The sequence below is a fragment of the Eumetopias jubatus genome, unplaced genomic scaffold (assembly GCF_037043125.1).
Source record: "Eumetopias jubatus isolate StellerSeaLion01/CBP00866 unplaced genomic scaffold, mEumJub1_p1.0 scaffold_2, whole genome shotgun sequence".
NCBI lineage: Eukaryota > Metazoa > Chordata > Mammalia > Carnivora > Otariidae > Eumetopias > Eumetopias jubatus.
Window position 1 is genome coordinate 26,715,036 of NW_028274808.1, and position 12,255 is coordinate 26,727,290.

General features: G+C 47.7%; 1 protein-coding gene across 2 annotated transcripts; it reads right to left on the reverse strand.

Annotated features, from left to right (window-relative positions):
- Positions 1–462: 462 nt before the first annotated feature.
- PPP1R3B (protein phosphatase 1 regulatory subunit 3B) lies at positions 463–12,008 on the reverse strand. Of its 2 annotated transcripts, none has more exons than XM_028087568.2 (2): positions 11,807–12,008; positions 463–5,211 (listed from the first exon to the last, which is right to left on the reverse strand). In XM_028087568.2, the coding sequence occupies exons 1-2, from the start codon at positions 11,941–11,943 to the stop codon at positions 4,329–4,331; spliced, it is 1,020 nt and encodes a 339-aa protein (XP_027943369.1). In that variant the 5' UTR covers positions 11,944–12,008; the 3' UTR covers positions 463–4,328. The 2 variants fall into 2 exon arrangements, with proteins under 2 accessions (XP_027943369.1, XP_027943370.1); XM_028087569.2 differs by lacking the exon at positions 11,807–12,008 and adding an exon at positions 11,017–11,155.
- Between the last annotated feature and the right edge of the window lie 247 nt (positions 12,009–12,255).

A 12,255-nucleotide genomic window follows, 5' to 3' on the forward strand; every position in this document is an offset into this window, starting at 1 on the left:
GGTTTTCCCACCTGTCAAAACAGCCCAAAATATGCTTCACAAGCAAGTGAGAGGGTAGGAGACATGCCCTCAGATCAGTGAAGATGGATTCGGAACAACACTGGCCCTGTGTTTCTCTAGCCCTTAGCTGTGACCGGCCTTCACTGCTGGGACAGCTAAACCGTAATGACCACCTCCCTGTGTGTCTCAGCTTTCTAACTCAGCCCCTGATTGAGATCTAGCCCTTTGAAAACCTACATTCCCTATGTGGAAACACACTAATTGAAAATAATTCTCTCCCCAGGGACCTGGCTGGCTCAGTCGGTGGAGTGCATGACTCTTGATCTTGGGGTTGTGAGCTTGAGCCCCATGTTGGGGGTATAGATTACTTAAAATTAAAAAAAAAAGAAGAAAATGATAAAAAAAAACAAATTCTCACCAGCCTCTGACTCCCAGAAGAGAGTCCATTTTAAAATAGAACAGTTTCAGTTTTGTGCTTTCTACCTTTATTACATTTTTGCGTTTTGAGATACAAACCAACCACTCTCTTACACCACACAAAAAACATCCATTCTTGTGATTTTAAAGTGCATTTCCCTTTAAACGCTGTGTACAAAAATATTTGTTTTTTAAACATGCAGACATTTCTTGACAAGGCACTTGGAGGCATCGGGTGCAGACGAGCCTTCGGTTCTCCATTCACACTTGGAGGCATCGGGTGCAGACGAGCCTTTGGTTCTCCATTCACACTGGAGTAAAAGTGAAACACCGCCCTCACAGCTGCCTTCTTGGGAGTCCTCCTAGGTCCAGCAGGCTCTAGGAACTGAGCACTGAAACTGCCAAAAACATTCCCGGCTTTCCAACCATACTGAGGAAAAGCCGCCCCAAACCACAGACACCCTTCCCAGTCCCACGTGTCCACTTTGGGAAGCGCAGAGAAGCCACCAGAATGTCTTCGAGACCCGGTAAGATCATATCAGGCTTATGACTCTTCCTCCTCGGTTTCAGTGATTGGGACCCCCCCCCCCACCCCAGAGCAGAGGGCCACGGGGCCTGCTCTGGCAAACCGCACCCAGAGGAGGAATTTTCGAAGAGGAAACAAATCAACAATCAAGATTTTTCATTCACTGTCCACTGAGGGGGAAGACCTGGAAAACGGGCCCTTCTAAAAAATGAGCCGACTCGTTTTTGGTTTCTAAACATATCTATAACCCATTGAACATCCAAGTGACTACAAATAATGCTTGTTTTTAAAAAGCAAATTATACACAAAGATCAAAACCACAAAACATTCTTTTAGCCATTCGAAATTTACATCTTTAAAAAACACTGAAAGAGTAATGTTTTCCACCATTAAAATGAAACCTTAGAGAAAAAATAAATTCTACCTTGACTCTGAAATTGCTTTAATTTCTGGAGAACTACAGAACTCCCATTATTTCTCACCACTTCCCCTTTCATCAGAATACTTCCAAAAATAAAAAGGAACCCATTCAAATGCTTCCTATCTTCCAAGAAACACTGAAAGTTTATTTATTATGTATCTTTCTACAGTCCAGCTTATTTATTGCACCTAATTTGCGAATGCTCCCCAGGGCATTTGGGGGAAATAAATATGAAACAAAATGGAGCTGCTTCCCCATTTCTGGACAAGGGCACTAGTGGTGGGAGGCCCGTCCTTCGGGGGGCAACTTGGAAAGGACACTGGGGCTGGGGGACATTCGTCACCATCACCAACAGCTGTGTGAAGGGCAAACCCCCAAGTCAGATTACAGTGACGTCTCTCTCCAACCAAGAAACCTGTCACTGTCTGAAGTGTGTAGACCTACTTACTGATGGTGAGCTCTGAAATAAGGAGGGGTTCTGCAGATCCTGGGACCATCTGTTGATATCCTGGGACAGAACTGGGCCCAAGGGAGAGAGACTGGTGAATAAAAGACGGTATTCTTCAGATGCCCCTGCCTCCCTGAATGATGAGGCTGACAGGGAAGTCTCGCAACCACATTCTCTAGTCAGAGAAGGGTCTTTGAGGCAGGTGACGACTTGCCTGGTAGGGCGAGCATCCCAGGTGCATCGGCGGGGGATTTGCAACCAGTGCCCCCAGCAAAAAAGCTGGGGTGAGCTGGGAGTAAAGAATGGGGGAGGGGAGGGCTTATAGCTGTTTTTAAGAGCTACTTATTGCTGAATTACCATATTTCAAATTTTGACACGGGAATGTCTTAAGATCACCATTACTGAAAACCAAACAGGAGTCTCTTGAGGCATTTTTCTTTTGAATACAGAATGATCTTGTTACTTGCAGTCTGGTAACACATAAATGACAGTGCACCTGGTATCTTTCTTGACTTGGAGGAGGAGGGACTGGACTTCTCAAAACAAAATAAATTCACGACCTATATAAAATGGTTTGCTTCCATTCGGTTTTGATTTGCACTATCGATAGTTCTGATCATCAGATTTGTTAACACTGAAAGTACCGTTTGTGTATCTGATGTAGATATGTCTCGATAAAACACAATTCTGCCCAATTTCAGCATAAGATAAAAATGCGATTTTCCCATAAATTATATTATGGGATCCCCGAGTCCTACCCATCTGGGAGAGGCATAAAATAAAGCACTAGATCACAGACGAGTAACAGCCAGTTTTAGGAACAAGAATTACATCAAACATCACTTAAGAACATTTAAAAAGTCAAAACATGGTAAAGTTAAAAAAAGAAGGGGAACAAAAAAAACCAACCACAAAACTCTAGGAGCCAAGACACTCCATTCCTGCCTGACACTAACTGACAAAGCTGCAGAAGCCAGGAGGCCTTTTCCCATTGATCTGGAATATGCAAGCAAAAGATGACTCTCTGCTTGCGGAGTCCAGTGGCTGGGCCTCCAAATCCAGGCAGCTGTGGATCCCTCTTCCTGCCTCGCTTGGGAAAATCTCACTTTACTAAAATCAGGCAAATGGAAAAACGAGACAGTCATTTAATTAAGCTCCAAAAGCAAAACAGAAAAAAAAAACCCCAACCTTCTCCCAATACATATGTAAAAATATTTTTTAAACACCCCCAAGTACAAACCAATCTCACCCCAGAAGAATTACAGGGTTTGGGGATCCATCTGTCAGTGAATGTCCCAGGAGTCTCGTGACAGTATGAACCAAGAGACTTTTAAATTCATGGTCCAATATGGGTAAGAACAATTCTTCTCTGATATTTCAGAGTTGCCACACTTTGAAAATAAAATATGAAAACTTGGTGAGGGTTTTCTCCCCTATCCCTTTTATATATACTCACACACCATAAATAAGAACACCCACATCAAAGTCCCTGGGTGCTTGCAAAGAGTCCTGGATAGCGCAGATCATAGTCAAAGTCAAAGCAAACATCTACCGAAGGCTTTGAGGATCCATTGGATCTGCAAATCAAGATGTCCTGGACACAGCATGGAGCAGGGCTCTCTAGGAAAGGAGAGTCTAAAGTCCCTCTGGGAAGAATGAGATGCCTGCAAACCAGCCGAGCAAGTTCCAGCAAATCTTGTAATTAGGCTGTCTGGTGACTCAGGATAGGAGTGAGTACTTCGAAAGCTCCCCCAAAAGCCAAGAGGAAAAGCCCCAGGTGTCCCCTCGCGGTCCTGTCAGAAGCCTGCAGTCTGGAACCCGGCACAGGAGCCAGTTACTTTGGATAACTGGTATGTCCCTCTCTGCTGGAACCCATATATGTGGGGTCAGAAAGAGGAAGCGCCTGTTTCCGTCACAGGTTCATTTGCCTTATCTTTTCCTGAACATCAGATGAACCGTGAAGGAAAAAAAAGGCAAAAAAAAAAAAAAAACCAACAAAAACCACAGAGCTAAAGTGTGGGGTACGTTGACACAAGGAACAGCAGTGACAGGCAGGAAGGACCCGGCTGGGTGGGGAGCGCCCAGAGATGAACGGCAAGGGTCCCATGGGAGGTGGCTGGGGATGGAGTGACTTCCAGGTGACTGTCCACATCCCAAGGGGCAGGAGCCGCTCTTCTAGGCAGCCGGGGTGCGCCCCTGGTGGCCTCGTTACGAAGCCACTGTCCTCCAGCATCCCCGGCAATGCCCGTGGGCCTGGGTCCTGCTCCGACCCCCGTGGCCGCCCTGGGCGCCCAGCCGACCAGCACCCCACATCTACTCTGAGTGTGAAACCAGTCCTGTGATCTAAAACCTGGCTGGCTTTGCTGGCTTAAGAAAACAACTGAATAGGATCCTTTCTTTTCGAAGACTGTGCTGAATGGCAGTTGAGCGTTCTTCCTGGCTTCTGTCTCCACGCGCCCGTGACCGCAGCGAGGCTTCCCCGCACCTGCTCAGCCGTGCTCCGACACATGCCATCACTAATAGTAGGGCCCCAGCTTTTCGTATCCTAAATAACTCGGCCACTCCGGAAACAGACCGTAGGAACACCGAGGGCTCCCAAACTGGTCGAAGGATATTCCGAAATCGGGCCCGTTTGGTGGCTCGGCGGTGCCCTGAGTGGATTTTAGTTCGGCTTGGATGATTCTATAGTTTTTGCCTTTGTTGCTGTCCCAGTATGTCTGCCCACTGCACTCAAAGCACACAGCAAACTCCATCCTCTCGTACGACTGAATTTTCTCAGGCAAGCTAATGTCAAAGGAGAACGTATCCCTGTCTGAGCCGGCGTAAGTGTCCTTCACATAGCGACAGGGAAAGTCTGTGAAGCTTTTCCAGGTGTCGAATGTCATTCTTATTTTCACCATCTTCTCAAACGCCAGGTTCTGCACCTTCACTGTGCCTGCGAGGGCTTTGTCCTTCAGGACACAGTTTTCAAGGCATACGTGGTCGGTCTGAAGCCGGTTTCTAAAGTCTAAGTAATCAGTGGAAGGCTGCGTGAAATCCAAAACAAAGCTCTCACTCTCTGCTGTCGTCAAGCTCACAATGTTGTCTAGGAGCTCGGTGATGTTCAGCGGAATATCTAACGGGTCATCAAATTCTGAGAACACTTTGACCATTGTCAGGGCCAGCCCTTGGTTGTCTGCGAAGGACACCCGCTTTTTCACCTTTTTCTCCTGGACGGTGGGGGCCACCATCCCGCTGGCTGCATTCTTGCTGCTCAGCTGGATGCACGGCCTCAGTGGTTCGCTTGGCTTCGGTGAGGTCTTGAAGGCAAACCTCTCTTGGCGCAGGGAAGGGGCCATGCAGCTGTATCTGCACGCTATGTCCACTGCCATCATGGGGTTAGACGAATAAGCTAGAACCCTGGCCGAAGGGGAAGAGAAAGAAACAGCAACCAGATCAGATGGACGTTCAAGGCATCACGCCAACCAGGGCTGGCAAACAGTGTCTGCCTTCGTCTTGGCCCACACGGCGGCAGCTCGGCATTAACTCAAGTGTGCGCCAGTGTGACCTTGGTTTCAGGAGAGATTAAGCGTGTAAAGTGTGTGAGTGGGGGAAGAGGGTGAAGGTTAAAACAAACAAAAAAGTAGGGAGCCGCTGGTTTTAAAACTAAATTCACAGGTATTTCCATCAGGATTTCTTGGGGCCCTCAGCCCGCTAGAGAGCCTTGGGGAATAACAAAACCGTGCGGTCTGCAGGAGTTCCCAAAGTGATCTGACCAAGGAATGCTTTTTTTTTTTTTTTAAAGATTTTATTTATTTATTTGACACAGAGAGAGAGAGAGAGCACAAGTAGGCAGAGAGGGCAGGCAGAGGGAGAGGGAGACGCAGGCTCTCCACTGAGCAGGGAGCCCGACGTGGGGCTCAATCCCAGGACTCTGGGATCATGACCTGAGCTGAAGGCAGCCGTTTAACCGACTGAGCCACCCAGGTGCCCCAAGAAATGCTTTTTTTATGGAGCATCTTGCAGAACACATGTTCTGAGACACATACTTTGGTAGATAATGCTCTAATATGATAAAAAGAAATGAATTCCTTTTTTTAAAGATTTTATTTATTTATTTGAGAGAGGGCTAAAGCGGGGAGAGGGACAGAGGGCAAGAGAGAAGGGAGAAGCAGACTCCCCACTGGGCAGGGAGCCCGACGTGGGGCTCGATCCCAGGACCCTGGGATCATGATCTGAGCCAAAGGCAGATGCTTAACTGACTGAGCCACCCAGGAGCCCCAGAAGAAATGAATTCATCCCATAAATATCGACTGGGTTTTACTATATGCCAGGTAGTATGCTAGACACTGGAATTCAAATGTGAAGACAGACACAAACCTGTACACTAGATTTTTATATGCCAGTGTATCTTTTAAAAAATGCCAATAATTTAGTTTTTTTAAAACCTTTCATATAGGTGGATATTTGTTTTTTTCTATAGTGAAGATAACCTCTATAAGAATAAAAGGCAAAGAGAATTGTGTTCAAGATCAGGTTAAATCTGACTTCATAAAAACAGTATTTTTCTCTAAGTAAAAAAAAAAGTAAAACCAAAAACTTAAAGACAAACTGGGAAAACATTTTACAAAAAGTATGGCAGCAAACAGTTAATACCTTCATATACAAAGAGTTCTTACAAAACAATAACAAAATCAAAGAGTCCACTTAAAAAAATGAGCAAAGAGCATGAATGGAAAATTCATGAAAAAAAACTTAAAAATGTCCTAGAAATATGCAAAATGTCCAACCTTATGATCAAAGAATTTAGATTAGGAAACAATGCCTGTTTTTACCTCGTGAGTTAGTAAAGACTTTTTAAAAATAATATGAAGACATGGGTTAGTCTAAATCAGCACAACCTTTCTAAATATTATCATTTTTAGTTCTAATATCACATACAGGTATTAATCTTAAGGAGTTAATGCGTGGGGGTTAAAGTACTAAAATGTTCAATGCAACATTATGGGGAGGAAAAGGTGAGAAAACCTAAAGGACCAATAACAGGTATCTGGTTAAATTAGGTATACAACATCCAGTGACAAAATTTTGTATCATTATTAAAACCAGGAAAAAAATTTTCATCATTATTAAAACCAAAAAAAAATTTTGGATAAAAGGTTTAAGTGGCATGGAAAAAATTTATGATATATTTTTAATGTAAAAAATAGAGAAGATAAAATTGTACATAGAGACTAGACTTGGGGGGAAATATTAGGCATATGTACAGAAAAAAGACTAGAGATATACTTGAAATTGTCCGAATATCCAGGTGATGTGATTTCAGGAAATTTGTTTTCCTGTGTGGTATTTTTAAAAATAACATCACTTCTATAATCAGGGAGAAAAAAATGAATCTAATAAAATGCCTCGAATATTTAAGATTGGCCAAAAACCTACCCCATCCGACACTACTGCTTCACAAAACCAAGCAATTTTTATCATCTAATTACCATAGCAAATTTATATTCTGATTGGATAGTTACAATGGGCTACCCGAAGAAGTCAGTGATGAAACCAGGCTTAAAATCCGTAGTCTGAGAACTGCAGAACACAGGATCTGGACTAGGTCCCAAACCTCTCCCCCCTTACTATGGCAAAGGTGTAGGTATGTGGTGGTTTTTTGGGGTGCTTGCTCTCAGGCCTCGCCTAGTTCTGCCCACTGGTGGGGGGCTTCAGGGTGATGGTGATAGTTAAGGAGAAGCAATAGGCAAAATGTTGCTCATCTTCTGACAGGAGCTGAGACCACTGGTTCCGTCCAATAAATACCTCGTTTTCAACTTCTGAATTTGATTCATCAAATATATAAGGAAAAATAAGAACAAAGACACATTGGGTTTGATCTCATTTTCCAAAAGACATACAGCCATTCCCTAGGATGCAGGAACCACTTGGTGATGAATGATTAGAAAAACACATTCAGAGACACAAAACAATAATTTATTGGCACAACGTACTTATCTAAATCTATATTTTAAAGGAGATTTATCTTACTGTTTCCCCTCTCATAAAATCAACAAGTGAAAATTTTAGGAGCAAATTTGCTTTCTATTATCTGTTTTTGTACCCATGCAATTGTTCTGGAAAGGAAAAGTTCTCACGGAAATGGGCAAGACAGCTTTACAGAGGGTCAGTGGGTTGGCAGATGGGTTCAATGTGAAACAAAACAAAACAACCCTGTACTTACAAAGTACATGAATTTTACTTCGCCCCTGTCCACTGAAAACTTCTTTAGAATGTACCCTAACGATACTTTCAGCTCTAATGTTAACACAGGTAGTTGTTTTTGTTTTTTTTTTTTAAATTAAACGTGGATTAAAAATACCCCCAAAGTAGGCAAAGCCTTGCATCCCAGCCCCTCCCACGGTGCCCACCCTTGACAACCTGGGCGTGAACAGAGGGAGGCTGGGTTCCTCCTCTGACCCTACCGCCCTTCCTCCTTGCCTGAGTCAGCACAAGGTCAACTTTAAGTTCTCTGTCCTCTTGTCTGTCCCTTCAAGCCTGCAGACCAGCCTCAATACGTGCTTTCCTGCACCTCATACGTGCTTCCCCACACAACGTTAAAACAGCTCATTAGAAAAAGGTTGGGAAACTCTCAAGATACTGTGGAAACAGAATTCTAAAACAAGTGGATCAGTGAAAGAATCTGCTCACTTGCAGTTGACTAAAGTCACTCTCAACTTTTAATCTTATGGATGAAAAAGACTTAGTTGAAGACCTTGGTAAAGTTTCACTGTTTGGACCCAGCGGGTGTACATTTGCCCCTGAGATCCCCCCCCCCGCTTTTTTTTTTAAGATTTTATTTATTTATTTGAGAGAGAATGAGAGAGAGAGAGCATGAGAGGGGAAGGATCAGAGGGAGAAACAGACTCCCCACCAAGCAGGGAGCCTGATGTGGGACTCGATCCCGGGACTCCAGGATCATGACCTGAGCCGAAGGCAGTCGCTTAACCAACTGAGCCACCCAGGCGCCCTCCCTGAGATCCCTTTTATACCAAACTGTTAAGAACTATTGGAACTGGGGGTGGGAAGGTGAGGTTCTGCTCAGACCCAGCTCATTAAACAATTCCACCGGCACACGCTAGAGCCTCATTGGTTTTGCAACCTTCTTCCACGAAAGGCAAAAATAAAGTTAACTACCTGGTGGCCCGAGGGTTCCTAACAGGGCTATGGCCTCAGCATCCCTTCACTATTTAAGTGACACGATCACTGGAGGTGAGGACGTTAACCCTTGTGGCCTCAAACAGGGTACGATCTGACTGTTGGCCACTTGCCTATCCTCACAGGTAGATTCCAGCTTTTATGAACCGGATTGTTCTTTGAGAATCAGTGTAGCAAATGCTGATTTGATGCAGGCCTTCCTGACCCTCTGCTCAGGAATTCCCCAGTGGGCTGTGACAGGGATGATCATCACCCAGAAGTACTCCTAGCAATGGAGATGGACAAGGTAAGTTTCCTAAGTATCTGAAAGGAAGGCAGCCGGGCAGGTGTTTTATCCACAAATGGCATAAAAATGATCAGTGCCAACACTGTATGCACAGGCTACACCTCAGGCCTCCTCTCCTGACAGGTTCTCCTGGCTGCTCAGCCCTTTCCCAGGCCGGGGAATATGAGTCACCAAGGTTGGCCAGGGAAAAAGCCAGAAGGAGAAGACAGAGACACACATTTGAACCAGCAGAGTATGACATAGGATTCACTATCAGTTTGCTGCAGGACGAGATCATAAGAGTATAAGTGGCTGTTAGTCAGATTCTCAAAAACTTGACTTCCAAATAGATGCCTAAGAGATCACTTTTGCTCCACGAGGGAATGGACCATGCCCAAGGGTGGATTTCAGTGTTCCTGGTCAAAAGAGGGCAAACCCCAACACTCCATGAAAACTGAAGCGAACAGGGATAGTTTTGCATAAATACTTTCCCTGTTCCGCTAGTGACAAATAACACACCTTCTCAGGACAGCTCCTCAGGTTGTGGTGGTGTTTCTTGAGGACACTATAGACCTGTATAGAAAATAACCACATGACCTTCACAGTCTCAGGCAGCTGAGCTAGTGGCTTTTTGACTGTGCCTTTTATAGGAAGTAAATCTTTTTTCAGGATTGAGGCCAAGACATTTCCCCTCCATTCTCATACTCTGATAGGAAATACAGAAAAATCAGATGCACCAAGAACCCACCAGGAACACTGAAACTGTACTAGGTAAGCATCCACAACCAGGTTACCAGGTTATACTTTTTAAAAAAGACATGTCCATCTACCCTTTGGCATTACTTTACTCCCAACAGGTTTGGCTGACACAGTATAAATAAAGTCGACATATTATCCTTTGTACTCCGATCACAGGGCCCTTATTCACAGCCCTCAAAGCCACTTGCGCTCTTCTATCCTGTTACCATCATCTAAAGCATCTTTGAGACACACACGCGTGCGCGCACACACACAGACTATCACAGGAAGGAGGTTAGGTTAAAACGCTACAGTACTTGCGATCTAAAAATGCCCAACATGAAACACAGAGCACTAGCCTAGGAAGGCCTCCCCCTAGCTGTGCCACTTGAAGCAAGTCACTGAATTTTTCTGGGCTTAGGCTTCTCCTCCGAGGTCCCTTCTAGCTCTGACTCCTGGTTGTTAATAATGCCCACTGACTTCTCTTCTCTTCTCTTCCCTCTCACTTTCCCCTAAATACCTCTACTTTGTATTTGTGAGTCCACGGGCTGTCTTCAACTTTAGTCTTGGCTGCTGGACAACCCTACCATATGAACCATTTCCTCTTCTCCCCACCCCTGCTCAAAGCCCTAACTTCTCTTCTCCCGGACCCTGGGTCTCCCAGGGAGGCCTGGCCACACAGACCACAGGCTCCAACACCTTTCAGCAACTCTCCAAGTCTTCAAGTCCAGTTTGTCCTTGGTTTTCTCCTTGTCTGCAGTGAACAATACCCAGACGGGCCCCAACTCTTCTGGTATGCCGTTCCGGGCCCTATACCCGCTCCTTGGCTAGCAAGTCCCCTCCACATCCCCTTCTCTGGTTCAAAAGGGTGGCATGAACAGGGCAGGAGGCAGGAGTAAGGCCAGGGTTTCCAGACTTGGAAGATCCCACAGGCCAGTGCGACCCTGCCCCCCTCGGTCCAACCGGCCTGCACCCCGCCCCCAAGCACTCCGTGAGCCTCCTTCGCCTTGTCCCGCACCCACCTTTTGGGCCGTGGGGAAGCCCCCTCTCCAGCTGGCTCGCTGCATCGGAGAGCCTGGAGGGAGATGTCAGGGGAGGCGGCCGCCACCGGACTACGTGAGCGTCGTGTGTCCGGGAGGCAGGGCTGGCACTCCGTTCCCGGAGCTATGACCGGCAGGGGGAGGAGGACGACGAGGAGGAGGAGCCCAAGTTATCACACGGGGGCGGGGCGGCCGGGCAACCCGGGTCGGAGCCGCGCCGCGCGAGCGTCCCCGCGCGGCAGCTACGCCCCCTCCGGCCCGCGACAGCCCCTGCCTGGGGACCGGGGACCGTGCACCGGGGCTGGCTCTGGGTCCCATCGCGCTCGGCGGCCTGAGAGACTCCCCAGTGTGTTTCCTCGCGTATTACGGGGAAGCCTTTTCCTTGTACTCCAGTGCCCACCGCCCAACTTCGGGGACACCCTCCGGAAGAGTCGGGCCCCAGGCTGGAAGCGCCTGTCTCAGGTTCGAACTCTGCACAGCAGTCCCAGCCCCAGGCCCCCTCAACCACCCCTGGCGGCCAGACCCGCACTTCAGTGGAACACGTGGATCCGGCCAGGCTCCATCCCGCCTCTGGTCCCTGGATTACTCTTTCCACCTGAAAGCAATAGCCGCCTCGCCCCCGTCTAGAGTGTTTCATCGCGGGAGTGTAACCGCAAGTTGGACGGCGAAAGTGCAGGTGAAAGGAATCAAAGCAGGTCTCCACCACGCGCGCGCCCCTCGCCGCCGTTTCTCGGCCCTGCTCTGGGACTGGAGGGCTTGGGGACGGACGTACCTGGTACAGCTCATAAGCCCCGACGTCCAGATGCGCCAGCCCGCGGCAGCATCCTCGCGGGGGTGGCACGAGCAGCGGCGGCGACGGCAGGAGCCGGGACCGGGACTCAGGTCCGCGCCCTCGGCGGGCAGACGCATCCGTCCGTGCGCGAGAGCAGCCCGCTCGCCTCCTCCCGGTGGCCGGTCACCCGGACTCAGGCTCCCGGCCGCCGCGCTGCTCCCTTTAACTTTCTGGCACCTCTCCCCACCTGGGAAGCCATCCCGGAACCCCTTCCACGTGAACGCCCCCCACGGCCAATGGGAGCGCTCGGGACGCGAGCCGTCGGCCAATGGCGGTGGAGCCGCCGTCCGGGATAGCACCGCTTCGCCACGTGATTGGCTGCGCGCCGGGAGTGCTAGGGCTGTAGCCCAGGGGGCTGGGCAGGGGGCAGTGGGGTCACTGTTTCATCA